The sequence below is a fragment of the Rattus norvegicus genome, chromosome 13, assembly GCF_036323735.1.
Source record: "Rattus norvegicus strain BN/NHsdMcwi chromosome 13, GRCr8, whole genome shotgun sequence".
Taxonomy (NCBI): Eukaryota; Metazoa; Chordata; class Mammalia; order Rodentia; family Muridae; genus Rattus; species Rattus norvegicus.
This window is the reverse complement of record NC_086031.1, coordinates 97,584,406-97,608,592: the sequence shown is the minus strand read 5'-3', so window position 1 is coordinate 97,608,592 and position 24,187 is coordinate 97,584,406. Positions and strand designations below refer to the sequence as shown.

Below are 24,187 nucleotides of genomic sequence, written 5' to 3'. Positions count from 1 at the left end.
AAAGTTTCTGCCTGCTTTCCTGGATGCTAGAACAACACCCTCTGAGCAGGGACATTTGGGGTAGAGGGCCGAGAATCCTTTCTGAACTCATGAATTCTCCGGACTCGGGATTTTTCACCCAGATCTCAGGGCCAGGGCTTGATAAAGGATACACAGACGGAAGGCCACTTGAAGTATGACTGTACCGAATGAAGATGAGAACAACCATACCTCCACTTAGAAAACTTCGAACTGAAGAAGAGAAAGAATGTAAACTCAACTGCGTACAGTGTTTGAACATGCTGGGAGAAGTAAATGCATAATTACAATTAATTTCCCCTCTCTTGTGAGCGTGGTTTTAGCTTATCAGAATGTAATGCTATCCAAGAACTCTATGCACCCATTTACCGGAAGAGGAAGAGGAAAAAGAAAGTTCCCAGTGAAGCTCTAATGCATTTTCAGGAGCCACCGCAACCGCGTGCAAGGCTGTAGCTGAGACACCCGGGCCCACGCTGTGTGTTTACCAGCCTTGCTCTAAGTGTCCAGCTCCTGTTAGCACCCGTGCTGTAATCTGTGTTTAAAAGCCTCTTCATAATAAACCCCAGCTCTGCTTCTAGCGTCCTCTCCTAAAGCGGTTTTCTGCATCACAGCTGAGCGCTCTGGCTTCACCTGAGAGGTCTCAGCACTCCGCAAGGCTGCCGTGGGTGGGGCATGGAGCTGACACCAGCCGCACCAGCATCACTTCACCTAATCATTCTGAAGTCCCTACTGCTCCCGCCCCGCCCCACCAGTTGCTCTACAAACACCTGGTCCCTTGTTTTTGCTTTTGTTTTCTTTCCTTTCTGGACCTTTCAACTCCATAAATTCTGAGAAAACTGAGCACACGCTGGCCTCACTGTGCCCTATAGGCTTTCTAAGAGCCATGCCCTTCCTTGAAAGCTCACTGCCTGACTATAGGTGACTTAAGTTCATCAAGAACCCTGGGCCAAGGAAACTCTCTGCCCCTCCTCCAGCTTCCCAGAATTTCAGAGAATCCTTTCAGTTCCAGTTTAGTTCTCTGGGCCCACCCACCATCCTCCCATTCCAACGACTTCAGAATAGAGCTGGAAAAATAACTCCCCGGTTACCGCTCTTGCGAATGACCCAGGATTCTTCCTGTTCCCTTCTCAGCACCTATGACCCTGACTCCAGCAGCTCTAACACCCTCTTCTGGCCTTCCATGAGCACTGTATTTGACACGGACAGATAGACACGCATGCACATAATTAAAAACTAGTTTTGAAAAGGAGTTCAAAATGCCTTACATCGGGCCGGTGTGGTCTGTATCTTGATAACCTGCCTTTTTAACGCTTAGTTTAAACACTGCCGACCGGAGACTGTGTGTTTGCTGCCTGCTTTGAACAGAGACCGCAGGACATGAGCTCAAAGAGTCCCTTCGGGGGTCAGAGCTGATCCTTCGGAAGGGACCCAAGATTTCCAGCCATCTTAGAGGGAAATGACACGGGGTTTAAACCCCTTCCATCTTGAAGTTGAAGTGAAAAGTAAGACGTGTGAGATCTCGAGGAGCTACACCCTGAAGTTTCTTTCTATCCTGCAGAGTACTTGCAAGAACCCTTTACAAGGAAAGGGATGAGGATGAACCTGGGATCGGGGGCGGGGTGGGTTAACGAGCCCGGAAAATGGAGCTGGAGAAGACATGGGTAATGCCCCAAGTCTCCCATGAAGACAGAAAAGCAAGAGGCTCAGGAGTGTCTCGAGCGACTGCGCCCACGGAAAAGAAAGGTACGGCTTGTTTCTACCAGGAAAAACATCCTTCCAGAGTACATCCAGCCCCGTTAGAGCAGCGCCCACATAACCTCTAAAAGCCCTTAGCTGCCCTGGCACGCTCTGATTTGTTCTCTAAGCATCCATGGTGTCTGGGTGTTGTTCCTGACCTGGAGATCTGCCCGAATCTTACTTCCTCTCTTAGTTACATCTCACCTGCATGTACACATACATGCCACAGTGTACCTGATCCCCTGGATCTGGAGGGAGAGGCAGCTGTAAGCTGCTTCGTGGGTGCTGGGGACTGAGCCCACGTCCTCTGGAAGCCCAGTAAGTGCTCTTGATTTCTGAACCATCTCTCCACCATCACCACCACCCTCCACACACACCCTATAGCTCTTCATCCTCCTTTGGTTCAAAAGTCTTGGGCCTTCGCCGAGGCCCCCGGGGGGTAGGTGTACTGTTTTGAGATGGAGCACAGCCTGGCTCTTCTGTGACACTTCCTGGCCACTAAGTCCAGCCAAGAAGCCCCCACCTTCCTTATCTTCCACAGAGCGGCACAGCGAGACTGGGCAAGATGAGATTTCAAGAGGAAGCGCACAGAGGAGGCACAGAGAGAACCCCAATGGGATGCACTTGTGTTTATTAGCATTAGCTGAACCTAAATAGCCAGAGGATCACAGCAGAGCCTGCTTGTCCTCTGCCAGACACAGGCAGCAGGAGAGAGGAATGAGCTGCTAAAGCAAGCTGGCTGAAACATGCTAGATTTCCCGTGGCCAAACACTGAGATCAAAGGATGGGTGAGAGGAAGCCCGGGGTCATTTATGACCCCAGGTAGAAAGGATGTCAGGGGGGATTCCAGGCAGGTGTGCACACTAGCACATGCCATAAGCCAGGTGCAGGGTCCTGCGGGCTGTGGTCTCTCCTCAAAAATTCAGCCACAGACCAGACTCATGCTTCTTCGGTAGACAGCAAGATTTCCCAGGGTGAGAAAGACCACACACGCTGGAATCGAGCTCTGCCCGACCCACCTCCAGGCAGCCTTCCAGCAGACCCAGACTTAGCAGCAGCAGCAGCAGCAGTATACGATCAGCGAAGCATTCTCCTTTCTCAGGTCTCATCGGCCAAGCTGACCAAGAAGTCATGGGTGACTTCTGCCTGGGGACTTCCGTGTGGCCTGACTCTGCTTCCTCTTGCCCTGGGGGCCTGGGGACCACATTCTGCTTTTTTTCTTGGTACTAGGCCTTTGAAATGTTTTCTTGCTGCTTGGGGGAGAAGCTGGCTTCTTGGGGGAGCCCCTCTGAGGTGCAGCCCGGTCTGAGCTAGAAGCTAAGGTCGAAGTGGATGGTTTTCCAGCTGCTTTCTGCGATTCCTCCTTCATCGAGTCCAAGACTGTGGCTGGAAGGGAAGCAGTTTTTTGGTGAGAAAGCGATAACCCAGGAAGAAGCTATAAAAGGAGCTCTAAGGAACCTCACAGCTTTTCTAAAAGACAGGGTCTGACTTAGTTCTCTGTGCTGGCCTCCAACTCTGGCTCAAGCAATCCTCTTGCCTCAGCCTCCTGAAGAGCTGGTACTGTAAGGGCCGCCACACCCAGCTTGCTATAAGGGAGCTGTGATATCAATTGTTCGCATTGACATTGTTTTGATACCCCTATCTGACCTGAGTGATGCCTTTCTTTGTGGATTGGGGTCACTCCAGAGATAAGTGGTTCTGGGGTGTCTGCCTAAGATTGCATCCTTCCTCTTAAAAGTCTTCCATGACTCCATGTTTTATCGTGAAGAAGAATTTCGCACATCACAATCCCTCACAGTACCCTATATAGCCTCTCAACCAGAACCTCACAACTGACTTATCTCTCTATGTCCCCCTCCCATTTGACTTCAAATTTGCATAGGTCAGAGATGTATCCCCAGGCATAGCACAGAACCTCCCACAAGTAAATATGAGTGCTTGTCACCAAATGAACAAACACATAAACAACTGCATGCATGGATGGATGGATGGACAGACAGATGCATGGATGGATGGATGCATGCATGGATGGATGGATGCATGCATGCATGCATGGATGATGCATGGATGGATGCATGGATGCCTGGGTGCACAGGTGGATGCATGCATGAGTGGATGCATGAATGGATGCACTCATGGAAGCATGCATGACTAGGGAACAACAGATCATGATAGAAGCAGCAGGCATCTCACTAATTCTGGTCTGCAGAGAAGATGTATACACTGAACTACAAGTTAATAATCCTCATAACCCTTTAGAGAGAAATTATGACCCTTGGAGCTCAAGGCAGCTCAGCCATTAAGAGCACTGTCTGCTCTTGCTGAAAATCCAGGATCAGTTCCTCGTACCTACACAGTGGCTCACAACTACCGGGAACTTCAGTTACAGGACATCTGAAGCCTCGTGCTGGGTTCTATAGGCTCCTGCACATGTGCAGTGCACATACGGAAATGCAGGCAAAACAACGAACACGCATATAATAAATATGACAAGAAGGAAACCAAGAGAGTCTGACCCTCCACCCAGGGGATTGCCACGTGTTTGCTTAGGATGTGACTAAGCCAAAACTCAGGAAGGGACTCACCTGCGCGTGGCCGGAACCGGATCTTCTTACTCTTGGCTCTCACCGGCACTGGCTTCAATTTGCACTTGCCTGGCGGGGCTCGCCTGTAAACATCAGCAGAGAGGGTGAGGTCACTAGATAGTGAAGACACAATCAGAAAATCAAGGTGGCCTCTGGGCGTGCATTTACAAGAACTGAGCTTGACCCTTTCTCGTCCATGGGGCTGGAGAGCTGTGGTAGGAATGTGCTCTGAGCTCAGATGGAGAGAAGAAAGGGCACCCAGTGCCATCAGGAGGCAGCGGAGAAAGAGGTCAGCACAGGTCTGGTGACAGGCACCACTGGGTCCACATAAGAGTAGCCCAGGACATCTTACAAAGCCTCAATTTGTACATCTGTGAAATGGGAAAAAATGGTTTCCAATGTCTCACAGGGAAATAGTGAAGGTTAACTGAGAGCAGTGTCCCTGACACACCATAGGGGATTGGTGAAGAATGGAGTTTTTTTTTTTTTAAATTATCAAGGTCCAGCAGACAGTAAGTGCTCGGCAGACAATGGGGATGATGGTGCTGCCAGTGGTGATGGTGGAGGTGGTGGTGATGATGGTGATAGTGGTGGTGGTGATGGTGATGATGGTGGTGGTGGTGATGGTGATGATGGTGATGATGGTGATAGTGGTGGTGATGATGGTGATGGTGGTGGTAGTAGTGGTGCTGGTGACAATGGTGATGATGGTGATGATGATGTGATAGTGGTGATGGTGATGATGGTGATGGTGATGATGATGATGGTGGTGGTGGTGATGGTGGTGGTGATGGTGATGGTGGTGGTGGTGGTGATGGTGGTGGTGATGGTGGTGGTGATGGTGATGGTGGTGGTGGTGGTGATGGTGGTGGTAGTGATGGTAATAATTGTTGCAATGGTAGTGGTGAATCGCTCTAAGAAAAATCCCTTCAAAAGGACAATGGAACAGAAGCTAAGCATGGCCCACCTCACCAGCTAGTATCCCCTTGCTGTTAAGGTGCATGTTCCGGTGTGCAACTCCTGAAACAAATGGGGCTTTGGGCACTGAACCAGAGCCTCCCAGCCAGTTTGCTCCAAATTCATTGCTTTGCTCCAGCCTTCTCTCTGATGTCACTCACTCTCACCCCATGAGGGTCAGTGGCTTAGTTTGCCTGACTTTAGTCTCCTTAACCATGGCTTGAGGCTTCTGTCTTCTCTCCTCTTGGTGTTCTGTCATCATGTGTGTGCATAAAGCCAGGCTTTGTGACCTGTAGCTACAAGCCCAGCACTCAGGAGGCCGAGGCAGGGGGACTACCTTGAGTTCCAGGCCAACTTACACTACAATATGAGAGCCCCCTCTCAAGAAGGCCAACGATGAAGTGCACAGCCAACCATGTCTGTTCGGTTTTGTTTGGTTTCTCAGGATGTTCTTAGGAAAGAAGGGGGTTAGATTATCCCTAACCAAACGTAATTATAAGGTAGCAAAGGAAAGGGAACCAGCTTCAGCCTGGAAACTATTAGTAGGAAGAGCAGAAGTCCTTCCCCAGGCACAGTCACCCCACCCATACAGCTCCAGGTCAGAGGACGAGCGCTGTGCACAGCACCAGACCACAGTGGAGGCTGCCCGGACAAGGTTCACACTGTGGCAGCCCACACGCTACTTCTCAGCAAGGCATCTAAGGCACAGTCTTAGGGACCAACTAGACCTCCCCCCCCCACGCAGGAACTTCTGAGGCCACACAGATGGAGAGCCCCACTCTTAGGTGAAGCTATGCTGGACCCTGAGCAATGGCTAGATCTATTCGTCACATATCCACTGAGCAGCGCCTCAAAGTCAGGACATAGCCTCAGAGGGGAGACTCCATCTGTCTATGCACTAATTCCTAAGAAAACGATGACACCAAATCTCACCTTGAGGGGTCGACAAACTTGTAAATAGATCCATGTGGTGCATAGGCGCTTGGGTAGGAGGTGGCCAGGAAATACAGCTCCCCTAAGGAGACAGGAGTCAGGAAGAGGAACAGTACATCAGAAGGGCTGAGACACAATGGACACACAATGAAATGAAACCACCAGCCCTAAAGTGTTGTGGTCATCACGGGTGAGCTCTGGATGCCTGACAGCCAACCCTGCACTGGGCTGCAGGCTTCTTGAGGGGAAAGTTCACCTTTGAACCTCCAAAGAGGTTCCAACCTCTCAGAATGAGGCCCAGTGGAGGCCGCTCCATACGCGTGCTGCTGGATGCAAAGGAGTATTCTCTATCTCCTCTCTTCTAGAAAATGTCACCTCGGCAAAGCTCCACCTGCTTCTCCAGCCATTCCACACAGGTGAGGCTGCAGCCCTCTGGCAGTCCCTTTGCTCTGTCCCTTCATCAATGTTTCCTCTCAGCATAGCTCTGTCACTTTCTTCCTGAGTGACTAGCTTGTTGATTTCCTTCTGACCATCCCCGCCCTTTCGGCCCTTCTTCTTGCACTCCTCCACACACCCCCATCCAAAACACCCCCAACCACACCCTCCAGAATCACATTTAGAAAAAGCCATGTTTCCTCCCAGCCCTTCGGGCTTGGGTTTCAGAAAGCAGCTTCATTACTCTCTGGTGGAAGAATCTACCTCACTTCCCCTAGCGGTTGTCTGTGCAGTGCATGGCTGTGGTGGAGGATGCACCTCAGCCCCAGTGTTACCTGGGTAATTCTAGGCATGAATCCTCATAATTCCATTTCCCATAGAATGTTCCTGAGAGGAGAGGAAAGGGAGCTGACTGGATTTCTTCAACCTCCTCAAGATAGGGTCCTGCGCAAAGTCACCCTGAGGCTCTGAGTGAAAAGAGCTAAACTCCAGGACTCTCCCACCCCTGACCTTCTATCTACAGAGAATCTCATTATCTGGGAGACACTCACAGATAATGGGTTTTGCTCTTGTTCAATCTCTGAGCTGTGCTATCCTAGGAGACCTCCCAGTCTACATAAACACCCATACAGTCGTTCACCCATAAGAGAGAGTCACCATGCTGCCAGGAAACATGGGATAACAATGTTGCGAGGGACTCATGAGGGAGGGAGGGAGGGAGGGAGGGAGGGAGGGAGGGAGGGAGGGAGGGAGGATACATACTTGTTCATGTGTGTTATATGCACATGTATACATCAGCATATAGAGGCCACAGGTTGACGTTGAGCGTCCCCTAGACTGTTCACCATTGTACTGGCTGGTTCTGTGTGTCAACTTGACACAAGCTGAAGTTATCACGGAGAAAGGAGCCTCCGTTGAGGAAATGCCTCCATGAAGCCCAGCTGTAAGGCATTTTCTCAACTAGTGATCAAGGGGAAAGGGCCCAGCCCATTATGGGTGGAGCCATGCCTGGGCTGGTGGTCCTGGGTTCTATAAGAAAGCAAGCTGAGCAAGCCAGGGGAGGCAAGCCAGTAAGAAACATCCCTCCATGGCCTCTGCATCAGCTCCTGCCTCCTGACCTGCCTGAGTTCCAATCCTGACTTCCTTTGGTGATGAACAGCAATGTGGAAGTGTAAGCTTCTTGGTCATGATGTTTGTGCAGGAGTAGACACCCTAAGACAGTCAGTCATCTTATGTTTGAAACAGGGTCTGGCTGGGCTGGCTGGCCGCTGAGCTCCAGCGTCCACCCTCCTCTTCCTTTCCAGCACAGAGATTACAGAGCACTAGCACACCCAGTTTTTACCTGAGTGTTGGGGAACTGAACTTGGGTCTTCATGCTTGCAGGGCAGGGCCTGACAAGTGAGCCATCCCTTCAGCCCTCTACTCGTCCTCATCCTCTGAGGTGTAAGTGCCTCAGCAGCTCTGTCAACCCGACAAAATGCTAGCAGGTTACACGGTATTCAGCTCACTCACAAGGCTTATGTGACTTCTTGTCAGCTCCATGGAAGACAGCAGTGAAGCTGCAGGTGTGACAGTTCTACAGCCTTAGGTGACAACTTGGCCCTCAGATCTGTGGAGAAGAGTGACTGCGTGTTTCTCTGCAGTGTGGGCATCTTAGATTCTGCAGAGTCTGCTACCCAGGGAAGCAGGCATTGCAGACGCTATGGCTTCACATCCTGTATAAGATGTGTTTATAACTGTTCTGAGAAAGGACACATCCTTCTCTGGATGCAACTGTACTATCTGACTGGAAACACCAGACACCATCAGATAAATGAGCTGCCTTCTATCAGTCCCCTGAACCCAGGCCACTCTGACAGGAACCTTCTAAAGCACACACGAGCTCCAAAGTGGGAAGCAGGGGCTATCTAACTGTGTGCGTGCTTGCTTTACCTGACTGCTGCCTGTGTAATGTGTTGTGTTTCGAACACGCCACACATTTCCAGTTCTATATTTAGGAGGAAAACACAAAAGGTAAACTTTACCCGCAGCACACAGCTAACATTTTGAGTATCTGTTTTACATCTCACATGTTAACTTTGGGTATGTGAGAGGTGTGTGTGCCATGGCACATGCGTGGGGACTGGAGGACAGGCTGCAGGAAGCAGTTCTCTCCTTGGGTCCCTGGATGGAATTCAGGTTGTCAGGCCTAGTGGCACCTTACCAGCTGATCCATCTCACCATCCCCTTTAATATCTGTTTCAGGCAGAAAGACAGCTGAATGCAGCTGGACTGGCCACAGGTGTCCTCCTTAGACCAGCCCTTACTTAGGTCAGCTTGCACACCGGCCCAGGGATAGCTCCAGGCCAGCCATTCCCTTAGCCTCACCTCAGTCACAGCCCACATCAAGTTTAAGTGCTCCTTAGTCTAAAATGTGGCAAGTGCTAAAACAGTCTAGTTCCACTGAAAAGCACCTTACCCAAAGCTAGCAACTGATGCTTGCGTTCTCTGGAAGAGCCTCAGTGGAAAGAGTATGAAAAGGACCCATAGGGAGCCTGCTTTTACAGGAGAAAGTAGCTCATCTTGGAGCAGCTTCTCTGGCCTCAGGGCTGACCCAGGGCAAAGCCCCAGTACAGCCCCACTTCCCAGAGGACACTCGCTGTGTTTGCCAGAAGTGACTGTTTTCAAAAGCAGCCTGTTTTCCCCTCCTGACTGATGACTACAGCTCAGCAAACCTCCAAAGCGGAGGTTCTGTGCTGCAGAGAAGCACCTTTTGGGGGTTCCAGCAGAGAGCGCCCCCTCCCCCCGCGGGCAGATGAATGGCTTGCCCTGATCCATCCTCTCTTCCCTGGGCAGCTTCTTAGCAGCCTGTGGTTTCTCTACTTCTTTAAATGTTTGGATTCCCAATTTGCAACTCACATAGGCTTTTTCTATTTAAAATTCTTGAATTTTCTAAAAGGCCCTGTGAGGCTGGCACTCCTGCTCAGGACTCACTGTACAGGCTGGGAAACCCCGTCTACCCTCCTTCCCAACTGCGCCCGCACTAAGAAAACCTCCCCTCCCCGTTTCCGGCAACCCACCCAAGAATGCTCGCCCAGGGGCTCAGGGTTTGGCCGTGTATGGACACCATCCTAGCTCCTAGCTGGCACATCGTCATCGTCACTCCTCACCTCAGCTCTATAAACCCCCCTTGCTTTAGCCTGGATGCGTGACGTCACTGGCCTCCACCTGTGAGACTGGTGAACCCACCCGAGAGCTGCCTCCTAATAGACCTGCCTTTACCTACTTTATATCTGGTCTGTATCTCCATCACGGAAGGAGAGAAAATACACATCAACCCCTGCTGCTGTAGAATGCTCCTGAGAGGAGAGGAAAGGGAGCTGACTAGATTTCTTTCAACTTCCTCAAGATAGGGTCCTGTGCAGCCACCCTGAGGCTCTGAGTGAAAAGAGCTAAACTCCAGGACTCTCCCACCCCTGACCTTCTATCTACAGAGAATCACAGGTATCTGGAAGATACTCACAGATAATGGACTTTGCTCCTGTTCAATCTCTCTGTATCTATACTTATCTACCTCTCTCTCTCTCTCTCTCTCTCTCTCTCTCTCTCTCTCTCTCTCTCTGTGTGTGTGTGTGTGTGTGTGTGTGTGTGTGCGTGTGTGTGTGTGTGCACACACATGCCTATTGTGTATTGAGATAAGGTCTCACAGACTCCCCCTAAGCCAAGGACAACCATGAATTTCTGAATTCTCCTGCCTCCACTCCTAAATAAATACTGGTACCACAGGTCTGGACCCAGGGCCTCAGGCACTCCAGCAACTGAGTTACATCCCCAGCCTATGACATCATCTTACTGCCTTTTTACCACATAAGCATGACTAGATGAAAAGATCCTGCGCATACTTAGGGAAACAGAATGGAATTTCCTTAAAACTTGAACCTTTAACCTTTCAAAATGATTTGAAATTTCAACCTTTCAAAATGAAACATTAACTAATGGAATGCTGAAACCAAGGATGAAATCTCTGGGGGCTGGAGAGGTGGCTCAGTGGTTAAGGGCACTGACTGCTCTTCCAGAGGTCCTGAGTTCAATTCCCAGCAACCACATGGTGGTTCACAACCATCTGTAATGGGACCCGATGCCCTCTTCTGATATGTCTGAAGATAGTGACGGTGTACTCACATACATTAAATAAATAAACCTTTAAGAAAAGAATCCTCTGGTATATATTATTAGGAGCATACGTGTTCATTAGACATGAGTACAAACCTTGGCTTCAATGTGATGCCCTTAGCATGCACATGGTGTCTTCTGTAAAATAACCATATGCCTTGCTACCTAACACACACACACACACGCACACACATACACACCTTTTACATCCAGGTCTTTCCTTACAAACTCTTGGCAGAGTCAGGTGGACCTTAACACAATCAGTGACCACACATCTCCTCCTAGACAGCCCAAGAGGATAAGAATGGGGTGCACACTTAGTCTGACCCGACCGGGGCCTTGGCCACACTCTCCTAATTATCTCAGACTAAAAGCAGCTGAGGGGGAGGGCGTGGACCTCTCTGAAGTCAGAGATGAGCTCACAGACCTTGAAGTGTCCCTCACAAGGAGCTGTAGTTTTCACCATGACAGGGGTGTGGGCGTGGGTGTGTTGGGGTGTGGTTGGGGGAATCAGTGAAAATAGTGACCGCATCTCCTGGGCACTCTGGTCACTCACTCTGGAAACTGACTCAAGGACCGCCATGAGAGAAGCGACAGCGACTGTTTAAATGACAAGAGATACATTGCAGCTGATACGCGTTTACAGAGAGCAATCAAACAGCAGGAGTTACCGGCTTCATCTTCTGCGAAGGAGATGATGAACTTGCTGTACGCGCTGATCAGCCCCGGGAAGGCGCAGGACGAGTTTCCCAGACAGATGTCTCGCTTTGACCATTTCTGGGTTTTCCTATCTTCCTGCAAAGCCATAAGTCGACTAGATGAAAAGTAAAACTTTATGTTGTAGGCGTCCGTATTTCCACTCCATGGTTTATGTCCCCTCCTAGAATCAAGGATCCTCGAGTACTAGCGCTAAGCATGCTGAAGCACACCTCTGAGAGGCAGGAGAATCACCATGAGTTTGAAACCGTTCTGTTCTGAAGAGTGAGTGCAGGTCTTCTAGAAATATCAAAACCCTCCCTCAAAAACAAAAAGAACAAAAAAGCAGGGGCTGGAGAGACGGCTCAGCGGTTAAGAGCACTGACTGCTCTTCCAGAGGTCCTGAGTTCAATTCCCAGCAGCCACACGGTGACTCACAGTCATCTATGATGGAATCCGATGCCCTCTTCTGGTGTGTCTGAAGACAGTGACAGTGTACTCACATACATAAAATAAATAAATCTTAAAAACAAAAAATGAACAAATAAGTAAATACTTTCTTACCCACTCATGAAGTCCCCGAAGATGTAGAGGCCATTGAGATTGGGGGATTCACACCCACGGTAGACATAACCTCCAGTGACTGACTTTCCCACCCCATGGCCATAGGCATAGATGGGCAGAATGTCGTCTGTCAGGACCAAGGGAAAAAAAGGAGTAAATATCACGGCGTGAGTGGATAGTTCTAAGGAATCAGAAGTGGACTTCTCAACGCAACTGTCTCGTTTAGCTTCTGGTCTTTAGTAAGACTGGCAATGAAATCCTTTTCTCAGCAGACCAACTGTGGACGCAAGCTTCCCGTTAGACTGATATCTCGACCCCAGTTCCCCTCCCCAACACCTGGTTCCCCGCTTAGGCTCCTGGGGCAGATAGACCAGAAGTCTTGAGACACCAGTGGAGACAGAAGGATCAGCAGGCATGAAGCCAGCCTGGGTTACGTGAGAGCCTGTCTCAAAAGGAGGGTCAGGAGGAGGAAGACAAAAGGGTGGTGACCATTGGTCCCTAACTCTGCAGCGGGGTTGCTCTCCAACACCGCCTGATTGTTGATTTTGAGGTACCCCCTTCCTTCCTCCTGTGTATGGAGGATACTGTTTTAGCAGAACGTTCTAACCGGGAGACTATTTTTAAAGACCATGTAGCCACCAAGTTTGCTCTTAAAATAGCATGTCTAAAAGCCACTCAAGTAACTTATTTAAAGTACTAGTTAGTTCCTGCAGCCCAGCTCACCCAAAATGTAAATGCATTATGGCTGGTATACACCATATGAATCGAATGCACTTTTTCTAAGTATTGCATCCAGTGTGTGTGAGAGCATTTGCAGTGAAGACAGCCTTCAGGAGCTGGTTCGGCACATCTCACCGGCCCCAAATCAGATCCAGTGATCTGAGCAAAGGAAATTTCTAGAGAGAAGGGTTTTGTGCAAACAGAAAGGGGTTACCAGCACGAAGTTGGCTGAGACTGGAAGATCAGGGGTTCAAGGTCAAAGTCAATCTAGGTTTATTCAGACCCCATCTCCAGGAGAAGAAACAAAGGCAAGCTTCACAATAGCATTCAAAGTTCCTGTCTTTGAAGGGCAGATGCAGAGAGATAGAAAGGTAGGAAAACTATTGATCTGAGAGATAGAAAGGTAGGAAAATTACTGATCTGCTACCCTTAGGGAGCTGCTCCATGACCCTTGCAGGGTGTGCTGCAGGCCTTGAACTCCCTGTGGAGCCCAGGCTGGCTCTGAATTCACAATCCTCCAGTCTCTACCTCCAGAACCGGGATTCTAGGCAAGTACTACTGATTAGCAGGGATTGACTTTCGAACAAGTACCATCAAAGTGCCTCTGGTGTGACTGACTGGGGCAGCAGAGAGGTACTCTCTCATAATCCAACAATCCACCATGGAAACAACCCTCAGAATATTCAGGTTGTCTCCCCCTACGACTCCTGCCAACCTAGTCAACTCATTCAGAGACCAACCAGCCAGTGTCCTACTTACCCAAGGAAGCATTATGACAAAGGTTTTTGTCATAACATTCAAACCCTTCCTTTGCCCTCCAGCCGTAGTTCCCGCCTTTAACGATCAGATCAACTTCTTCGAACTTGTTCTGGCCCACATCCCCACAGAATATCCGACCTCGGCCCTGGCGTGTGACGGGGTCTCCTCGGTCCACAGCACAGCGCCACATGTTTCTGACCCCGTAGGCATAGACGGCAGGGTGGGCCCCAGGCTCAGATACAAAGGGATTGTCCAGGGGCACTCGGTACCGCTGGGCAGACATGCCTGCCCCATTCACATCAATCCTTAACACTTTCCCCAGCAGAGAACTTCTGAAAGACAAGGAGCCAAGAAGGAGGCCGAGTGAGCAAGGACACAAGTAAGGAAGGCAAAAGGTCAGAGGAGAGAACGGGGGGGGGGGGGGGGGGGGGGGCGCTGAGAGCTGACCAATCTCAGGAGAGCGCTGATGCATCTCAGGAGAGCGCTAGGAACCCCACTGGGGAGAGAGACCCACTGAGAGACTTCTAGGAACCCCACGGGGGAGAGAAACCCTCTCGGGAGACTTCTAGGAACCCCACAGGCAGGCGAGAGTGACCCGCCTTTTTCTTTTAAATATATAAGAAGGGTTTAAGACTCCTTCAACTCTGGCTCCAGGAGCTCTACCGGAGAACGTGACTTGATCCCGTACCACGTGACCCTTAGTAATTTGAAACTTCGGCTTTCTGTTTTAACGGGTGGGTGTTCTCCAATTTGGCCTAATATTGTAAACCTGAAAATAAATAATTTTTTTTTCCCCAGAGAGCAGTGTGTTTTTTCAGAGAGGCTCTTCCGAGGAGTTTGAGTGCTGGGCCGTGATATCGTATCGCTCTGCCAGTGTGATGCTGCATTTAATGGGCAGTCATGTACGTGGTTCGTACCGAAACCCCTGGATGACAGCATTCAGCAGATACTAGCTCAGTGGGATTGACATTAGTATGTCACTCCTAGGTCTAGTGGGAGCAAGCGCTCCCTGAGTGTAAAGGGCAGGACACAGCGACCCTGACAGGCAGCACAGATGGCACCGGTGGGCTCTGATGCCAGTGTCCAAGTGCCAGGTTCTGTCTTTTTCATGGCAGGAAAAGGGAAACCATAACCCCTACATAGGAATCTTCCTTCCATACATGTTTTCAGTAGGCCTAGTACTAATGATATAACAATTAAAACGGATTAAAATCCCCTTACCCCTTAAGCATGTCATACATTCTCAAGAAGCAGTCACTGTCAACACCATGGGCCCTCGACATATCTCAGCTCTTATTATCTGACTTCTCCTGTGTCTCTGGGCCGAGCACGGAGCCTGAGGTGTTCTGAGATGTAAGCCAGTTTAGATGGTGGTTGTCCTAGAGTGTCCTGCTACATACATTTAATTTTAAAATTATTTTCTACACAGCACTATAATGGCTATATTAGGTATGTATGTATGTATGTATGTATGTATGTATGTATTTATTTATTTATTTATTTATTTATTTATCTATTTCTTGAGGCAGGGTCTCACTCTGTAGCTCTGGCCGTCCTGGAACTTACTATGTAGACCAGGCTCACCTCAAACTCAGAGATTCACCTGCCCCTGCCTCCCAAGTCCTGGGGTGAAAGGCCTGCACCACCATGTCCGGGGACACTAAGCGTTATATTAGTTAGCACAGTGCTCTGTATGAATCACTGATAGGGAGGTAATCCAAAGTCTCCTCTCACTGGCTGCAGTGGAAGGGATTAGATCTTCCAAGTTTGACTCTATGTAAAGGAACAGTGTACCAGGGGTGCACCTGAAAGGAATGGGGGTACAGCCCCCATACAGCTTACTTGTTCTGAGCATTTCCAAACTTGCCAAAGGGATCCCCAGCCTGCCCTCCATCCCCAGTGAATATGTAAAGATAGCCGTCCAGGCCAAAGAGAAGCTGTCCACCATTGTGGTTTGAGGCTGGTTCATCTATCTCCAAGATGACCCTGGAAGAGAAAAGGAAACTGTACATTAGGCTTTAGCCTGACTGAGAAGAACCCAGAAGTTGGTTGGTCCAAGTCACCAAGTTCTGCAAGGAAAGCCTGGCCTGGCTTCAGTCTCCAAGGACCACAAAGTAGGGGGCTTTGGGGCACTGAGGGGCCCCATGTTTCCTGGTGCAATTCTTCTTTGTACTGGGGATCAAACCCAGTGCCTCCTCTGCATGTACCACATAAGCAACCTACCTCTGAGCCACTGTGGATCTTTCTACACTGAGATAGGGCCACGGTAACAGCCACCCCTCTCTAGGGTTTGCCTTTTCTCTCTGCCCCACCAGAACCCTCCATTCCTTCCTACAAATGTAGCAGGTCATTCTGCTCCTTCCAGTCCTTCAGCTTCTCTATGGTGGTGTGGAGGGCTGAATAAAATGGCCTCCTTAGCCCCATAGGGGAGTGGCACTATCAGGAGGTGTGGCTTTGTGCAGGAGGTGTGGCTTTGTCAGAGGAAGTGTGTGACTGGAGGTCTCAGAAGCTCAAGTCTGGTCAGTGTGTCTCAGTTTTCCTTCCTGTCCCCTGAGGATCCAGATGTAGAACTCTCAGCGCCTCCTCAGCACTGTGTCTGCTGCACACGGCTGTGTTTTCTGTCATGACGATAATGGACTGAACCTCTGAAACTGTAAGTCAGCCCCAGTTAAATGTCGCCCTTTATAGGAGTTGGCATGGTCATGGCGTCAGTTCACAGCAATAGAAACCCTAAAGACAGAGAGGGAAAGAGCTGAGGCAGGAAGAACAAAGGGGAGAAGGCAGAGTGAGGGCAAGACAAAGCATGGTCTTGCAGCCAGCTAGAACGAGTACCTCATCTGTCCTGGCAAGCGACTTGACACCTTCTAGAGTCACCCAGGTGGGAAGTCTCAAGTGGGGGATTGTGTCCTCAGATTGTCACATGGGCGTGTCTGAGGGGACCATCAAGATGGTTAACTGATGGAAGACACAAGCCACTGTGGGCATCCCATCCTAAGACCGCTGGTCCTGGGCCGCGCAAGGAAGCTTGCCAAGTGGACTCTGGCTACCAACCAGCCTCCTCTGTTGCTCCTGCTGTATTTATGCCTGTGAGATGAGTTCCCCAGCTGGAGGTAATGCCATTGTAAGCAGGCCCACCTTCAAGTTCGATTTGGGGTCCTGTCCTGCCTTCTCTCAGTGACTGACTGTGGCCGAGAAGTATAAGCCAGATAAATCCACCTTTCCTCTACCTTGCCACAGCAACAGAATGAAACCAGAGCATCAACTAGCCATGCCTTGGAAATCTCACACTGAAGGTAGAGGGTCAGGTATCTAGTGGCCACACAATTAATTAGAGACCGCTGCTGTATTTAATACGTTCTCTATAATCAATCTAAAATCCCTTTTGGCTGCCAGCCCTGCCTTCTCCTTTGTAAACAAAAGCAAGCATGGCTCTAACTAGGTTAGGTAAGGTGAGGGCTATAAAGAAGCTTCACTCTAAAGTTACCCACGTTTTCCTCATTCATCAGCAGTGATTTTCCGTAACATTTTTATGTGTGTTATTTTTTTCCTGTGCACCAAGCTGTACGCAGTACCAGCAGCTGCCAGAAGGGGGAAGACATATCCTTAGAACGGGAATTACAGAGGGTTGTGGTGCCGGGGATTGAACACAGGTCCTCTGCACGAGCAACCACAGCCCTAAGCAGCATCTGTCCAGCTTGTTTTCTTAAGATTTTAATCTAGCACTCGAAGACCAGGCCCAGTTCTTTGCTACCACCCCAAAAATGGAGGGGCATCATTTGGGAGCGTAGTTTCGGTTCTCATGAGATTGTCTCACCTCTCTGATTTGGGGTCCGCTTTGTTAGGGTCAGACAGGGAAACCTTCATCTGACTGATCCGGATTTTCTCCACCTTCCTCTTGCCCAGGCATGAATAATAAATATAGAACTTGCGGTTGTGGCGGAATTTGGGGTGAAAAGCCAGGCCCAAGAAGCCTCTTTCATCCCCGATCCACGGTGTGGTCAGCACCATGCTCTTGAGATCCAGAAAGGGCTGTTCCAGGCGGCTCCCATCAGGGAGGTAGACCCACACCACTCCTACCTGCTCAGCAACAAAGAAGCGGTGGGTGCCGTCCCCAGCATGGACCATGGACACGGGGTTCCTCAACCCATTGGCCACCTCAGCCAGGCAGAGCTGCAGGCAGCCCTGGTGGTCCTCAGCCACCACTCCCAGGTTGCGGTTGAGTTGATCGTTCCTCAGGACATTGGGGAAGCAGTAGTCCTCATCAGGAAGGTTGAGGAGGTGGCAGAAGCGAGCGCCATCTTTTCCATGGGACTCCTGGAGGCCGCGGTCGTTGGTTAGCAAGGAGATGGCAGAGTGGCAGTTGTGGTGGAAGGCAGAGCAGTAGTCAGAGCAGAGGCCCGGAAGGTTCCGGAGTGGTGTCTGGGGGTTCTCGGCATCGTAGAGGTGGGCTGCATAGGGAGAGCACTCCTGGAAAAAGAATGGGAGGCTTGATCTCAATAGGAGCAAGCAGAGAAAAGGGAGAAGCGGTGTAGTAGGGTGTCAGCATCCCGAAAGCTTGCGTACAAATGGCTGTTCATCATTCCTCTGGAACCCAAATTTCTGATACAGTTAATGCACCTGGAGAGGAAACCCTCGCATAAAATGTGTGCTAGCCTGGGTTAAGTTGTATGTAATAGTGGGTTTCATCATGACGTTTTATGTCCCATTTTATCATAACTCACCACAACATCTCTCCTGTCCCCTTCCCATTCTCACCGATCTTCTTTACAACAAGCACCCTATCTATTGTCCTCGTGCGTGTGTATATACGTGCATGCGGGTGCGTGCCTGCGTGCATGTGTGCGTGCGTGTGTCTGTGCATGTGTGAAACCCAATGAGTTTTTATCTGATCTGTTTACAGAATGAGTGAGGGTTTGTTTACGGTGGGGGGAGGCACCTTATTTGTGGTTACACCACTGAAGAAAATGTCTCACCCTCCATGATCAACCATGACCTAGATATAAATTCTGAGGGGTGGGGTCCTATGGGCCCCTCCCCCTTCCGTGACAGGCTGTTAGATCTTGTGCAAACATAGCAGCTGTCAAGAGCTTCGTTCTTGACGCCTATGATTATGTTCAATGGTGGATGGATTTTTATTAAAGATTTCTCTTTATGTATGTGTATGTGTGAGTGCCTATATGAGTTTATGTGCACCATGTGTGCGCAGGCATCTGCAGAGGCCAAAGGAGGGCATCAGAGCTATAGATGGTTGTGAGCCACCATGCGGGTGCTAGGAACAGAACCCTGGTCCTCTAGGAGAGCAGCAAATGCTCTTAACCACTGAAGCATCTCTCCATCCCTGGGAGAATATTTCTTAAGAACAATGGTATCCCATTCTCCAATCCTTCCTTTTCTCAAGGTGAAACAACATGATACAAGTTCCTTGTCTATTAAACCTAGATACCTAGTGTTAGTAGTTCGTACTCTATCTTCCTTCATGATTAAAACAATTAACAATTCAAGTGCATATAATCGGAATGGTTGTTTGATGTGTCTCTCCCAGAGGTTAAGATGCTTATAGTAATTTCTTCATATATTAGAAGTTTGTGTTTGATATAAGCAAGGCACTGTGCTGGAAGCTATGTGTTTCTCTTTCAATTCTAGCTTTTCAGTAATGAGACAGTCCTATATGGAAGTGTATAAGGACTAAATGTCCAAAGGAGTGTCTGTTATTTGACCTCCTAGACTGTAGCAATTTCAGGAGACAGCAGAATTCTATAGGGTGATCCTCAACCCCCAGCAGTGATGACAGACAGAGGTGATTGGGACGTCAAAATTTAAAAGGGCAGTTGGTTTGAATGAGAATGGCCCCTAGTGGCTCATTCATAATTTTGAGAATTTGGTCCCTAATTGGTAGGACTGTTCAGGAAGTAATGTGTCTTGTTGGAGGAGGGATGTCACTGGGTTTGGGCTGTGGGGTTTCAAAAGTCTCATACACGTCCCATGCTCTCTCTTTGCCTCATGATTGTAGATCAAGCTCTCAGCTGCTCCTTCACTCCAGCACCATGGACTCTCACCCTCTGAAACCATAATCCACATAAAATGCTTAAAAAATAAAAAACAAGTTGCCTTTGTCATCTCAGTGTTTTATCACATTGACAGAAAAGTAACCGACATCAGATTTAGAGGAGAGAATCTGGAGCAGTAGGGTAGAGATGAGTCTGTCAGCCAAGTACCCCAGATCACTGACAGCTCTCATGGCCAAGTAGCCTGTGTGACTGGAGCCACTCATAGAGGGACCAGCAGCACCCCGTGTATATTAGAGTTCCACTGTTCTTTCCCCTGGCTGGACACTATAGAGCAAGGTAAATAAACAAAGAAGGCCAGAAATGCACAGCGCCTCCCTTCGGACTGCCTGGTTCAACGAAGGCTACATGTCAGAGGAGCTGGTACAAAGCAAGAGGACCCACTCACTTGAGTGTCAGGTCACCTGGTCCATCCACTGGAGAGCGGAATAAAGGGGTGTGGAGGTGAAACAAGGAAATGCCTGTGAGCGAAAGCTGGCTGTGGAAATAGAGCCGTCATCCTGGCACAGCCTCAGGCAGCTGTTTAGAGCTTGCAAAGTTGTTTTGACTCAGCTCCAGCACCAGACCAGTGTTTCTCCATGGGGAAGAGACTCGGAACCAGAAGCGGCTCTACCGTGTGACCACTGTACCTCTCCCGTGGGCAGGCCACACAAGCAGCTGTGGGCAAAGTGCACACTCGAGTTTTCAAGGAGTTCCCACTTCCCAGAGTTCAGAAAAGCACTACGGAATTGGGCCAGACACGGTGCTGGATTTTTACCCTGGAGCCCACATATGATTCTAGATGGGTGGGGGTCGCGACAGTCTGCAGCAGCTCTGTCAGGAATAGACTACGCACGGTGCTGGGATATGGCCTCATTTGTTTTAACAAATAGTTGGGTTTATTATTCTTCAAGTCTGTAAAAACAAGGCAACAGCTAAATGTGACTTTCTGGATCCGAGAAGAGATGGGGAAAGGAGCAAGATTTTTCAGTAGAAGACATCGCAGAAATAAAGCTTCCATGCTACTCAGAAAAGCTCCCATTTTGAGGCCGAGGAGATGGCTCAGACACTAATGTGCTTGTTTGCAGGCGTGGGGACCTGCATTTGGATCCCAGCCTGGCACTTGGATCCCAGCCAGTGCCACAGCTCCAGGCCAGAGACAGGGAAACTCTGGAGCTCACAGGACAGCCATCCTACCAGAATCAAGGGGATCCAAGTTTTATAAGCCCTGTCCCAAACAAGGGAAAGAGGGATAGAAGACACCTAACACTGACCTCCAGCCAATTACACACTCACGTGCACACCCGCACATGCACGCATGCATGCATGCATGCATGCACGCACGCACAGGCACCCCTTGCTCATTTCAAGAGTTAAATTTCCAGGAAACACCTGAGGGATGGTGCCCTGCCATGAGAACACAGGCCTGGGGCAATGCCACCCAGGTGTCTGTCCTCTATGTCATACTGCACTGATTCCTGCCCGGGCTGTCTGTGCCCACCCATAGAGCTGAGGAGAAGAGTATACTCGGAAACAGTGGCCATGGTGGGGAAAAGATACCCTGGGACAGCCACACAAGAGCACTAAAATGCCCCAGAAGAATTTCTGTCACATTGTTAGAGCACTGCTTTCTTGCAGAAGCTTCTCTCGTTGCACCGACTTTGCACAGATTGGTGTGCGTATGTGTGCATGTGTGTGCATGTGTGTGTCTGTGTGTGTGTTTGTGTATGTGTGCATGTGTGTGTCTGTGTGTGTTTGTGTCTGTGTGTGCATGTGCATGTACGTGTGCATGTGTGTGCACGCATGTGCCCAGGCACAGCCTATACCTTCCCATTTTCAAGCCCAGCTCAGCTAAGGTGATTCCTCCTGCAGTGTATTTTGGCGGCTGGTGAGCTGGGAGAGGAGAAACTCAAGGTCATTTCCTCCAGCAACTTGAGGCTCTGTATCCACCTCAGGAGTTCTGCAGACAGGACCCCAACCCCTGCCACCACCACTGTCACAACCGAAGCCCTCTTGGCAAAACACCCACTCGGGCAGGTGTTGCTAGTCCCCGCCTTGCATGATGCCTAAACGCCACAGGAATGCTGGGCCCAGCTCTCTGGTCTTTGTAGGCAGGACGGAGCAGCTGCATTGAGAACCCCATGAATACCTCTTTCAATCTTCACTGTCTGGAGAAAAACCCCAGAGGGAAGAGTATGGAGAACCAGGGTACACTCTTACCTCCAGTTCTCCAGGGAGGCGCCTGGTAGAAGCACTCTGCTCCAGGATCCAGCCTTTCAAACACCCTAAAGCCACAAATCACGTTTTGAAACTGGCCCCTCTCCTCAGACCCACCTGGCAAAGGATGTCTTTGATGTAACCTCCACACAGTTCGTGGCCCTTCAGGTCAAAGTAGTTCATGATGTCCCAGTACCTGGCAGCGATGCGGCGGTCTTTGCGCCGATCGCAGCAGCCAAAGGAGTCGTAGTCAGAGCAAAACTCCAGATGCAGAGGAGGACGGAAAGGTGGACCATAATCCAGGCACTGGGGGTGTCCCTGCAGCAGGCCCACCCAGCCCAACAAGAATGTGAGGCCCAGGCAGAAAATGCCAGGAGAGAGCCATTGGGCCGGACGACCAGAAACAGTGTGTGGGCTCCTATGTTTTCCCAGCATTTGGACCTTGGGGATTTTCTGCTGCTCCTTCCTGGGTTGGCCTGCCCAGTCTGCCCGACTCCCTCCCCCGCTCCCAATTTCTCTTCCTTCTTTCTCTCCCTCACATCCTGCCCCAAGTTCACTGAGGTGGTTCTGTCAGTGAAGTCCCTTCTGTGTGCTGGTGGCTAAGCATACCTAGTGACACCAGGGAGAGGTGTCCTTACCTGTCAGTCCTGCCTAAAAGCGAAACTGGCGCAAGTCTCAATACTAGTGCCCGGTGGTTGGGGACCACGGGTGCTTAGCCAAAAGGTGTGATGGCACCAATGACTGAGGTGCTATGATTCCTCAAGCTGCACAGAGTTCTTGCCGGGTTGGGGGCAGGCCAGGAAATTCCCACTTGTTTACTGTTTTCCTGCAGGCCGAGCAGCACATGTTTACAGAGGTCTGACAGCAGCCTCTGCACAAGGCAAGCGTCCAGGCTCCCACAGTGCAGAAGGGCAGAGAGGTGTGGGTCTGGGAGGATGTCAGGGAGAGCTGTCTGTGTGTGCCTGGATGGGAGGAAATGTCATGACTCTTGCATCCCCAGCAAGAAAAACACAAGTGGTAAAGGTAAGGAGGGGGCCTCAATCACTTCACTCTGCTGCAGTGAGTATCACAAACTGGGATGTGGCTTAGTTGGTAGAGTGCCTGCCTAGCATACGTAAGGTTCTGGGTTTGATTCCCCAGTATCTCACAATCGAGGTTGTGTTGTGTTCAACTGTGTTTAGGAATTAGAGACAGGAAGATCAAAAGTGTCAGGTCAGTCTGGGCTACATGAGGCCGTATCTCAAAAGCACACTAAAGAAAACAAAAAATACTTGTTAACTTACAAATAGTATAAGCCTGTCTCTCAGTTTAGAGACTGGGAAGTTCAAAACCAAGGAGCAGCAAATCCAGCGTCCAGAGAGGAACCTTTGTGGCTGTGTCCCCACCGGGAGTGTCAGAACACACCCACCCTCTGAAGCCCACCCCCGACACTGCAGTCACCCACTAGCAGGCAGGACACATGGAGATCGAAGCCAGGGTCTCACACTTTGGGGCACACCCTACCACCGTCCTGCATCCCTGTGATTTAGAGATGGACTATTCTCTAAAATGCTACACTGGAAACCTTGGCTCCCCACCCATGGCACCATCAGGATGTGCTGGAGCCTCCAGAGACAGCGCCTCATGGAAAGGAATTGGGTGCTGAAGGGGTGTCCTTGTGGACAGATTTTGAACCCCCGCCTTGTCCGTTTCTGCTTCCCAGCAGCCAAGAGGGGAGCAGCTTTACTCCACACTCCCCTCCACTCTGAGGACCTGCCTCACAGGCCCAAGGGCAATGAACGCAGACCCAGGGGCTCAAAGTTCCAAAACTATGGGTTCAAATAAGCCTTCCCCCTGATAATCTAGACAGTTTTACAATAATGGAAAAGCCAGCTAACCCATCAGCCCAAAGCCTGGCTCTCAATACTAACACATTGACAGACTTCAACACACAAAATGTTTGTGAACAGATTCATTGTGTCCCAGAGAACACAAAGACCAGGAAGCACTGTAGACCTACCGACTTTGTGTTTGTCAGGCCTATTGTGTATGTGTGTCTATGTGCGGCAGGGGGTAGGGGGTGAGAGGTGGATGGCGGGGTGAGGGGCACACCTCAGTATGTGTAGAAGTCAGAGGACCACTGTCAGGAGTACATTCTCTCCCTCAGGTACATGGGACCCAGGGATGGAAGTCAGGTTGTCCGGCTTGGGGGCGGGCACCTTTACCACCCTAACTGGCCCTATAGTTCCCTTAGAAGCCCTCTTCCTCCATACACATTCCATCAGTATTTAAGTTGTCTTGCTTCAAACATGTCTGCCACCCAACAGCCTTTTACTTAAGACAGGGATCTCGCTGTATAGCCCTGGGTGGCCTGGAGCTCTCAGTGTGGAC

At 50.0% G+C, this 24,187-nt stretch overlaps 1 protein-coding gene across 1 annotated transcript; it reads right to left on the bottom strand.

Moving 5' to 3' along the window:
- Positions 1-2,369: 2,369 nt before the first annotated feature.
- Hhipl2 (HHIP like 2) lies at positions 2,370-22,297 on the bottom strand. The gene is made up of 9 exons (XM_229754.9): positions 21,935-22,297; positions 17,371-18,023; positions 15,399-15,542; positions 13,557-13,888; positions 12,078-12,204; positions 11,489-11,631; positions 6,231-6,312; positions 4,341-4,423; positions 2,370-3,141 (listed from the first exon to the last, which is right to left on the bottom strand). The coding sequence occupies exons 1-9, from the start codon at positions 22,250-22,252 to the stop codon at positions 2,885-2,887; spliced, it is 2,139 nt and encodes a 712-aa protein (XP_229754.4). The 5' UTR covers positions 22,253-22,297; the 3' UTR covers positions 2,370-2,884.
- Between the last annotated feature and the right edge of the window lie 1,890 nt (positions 22,298-24,187).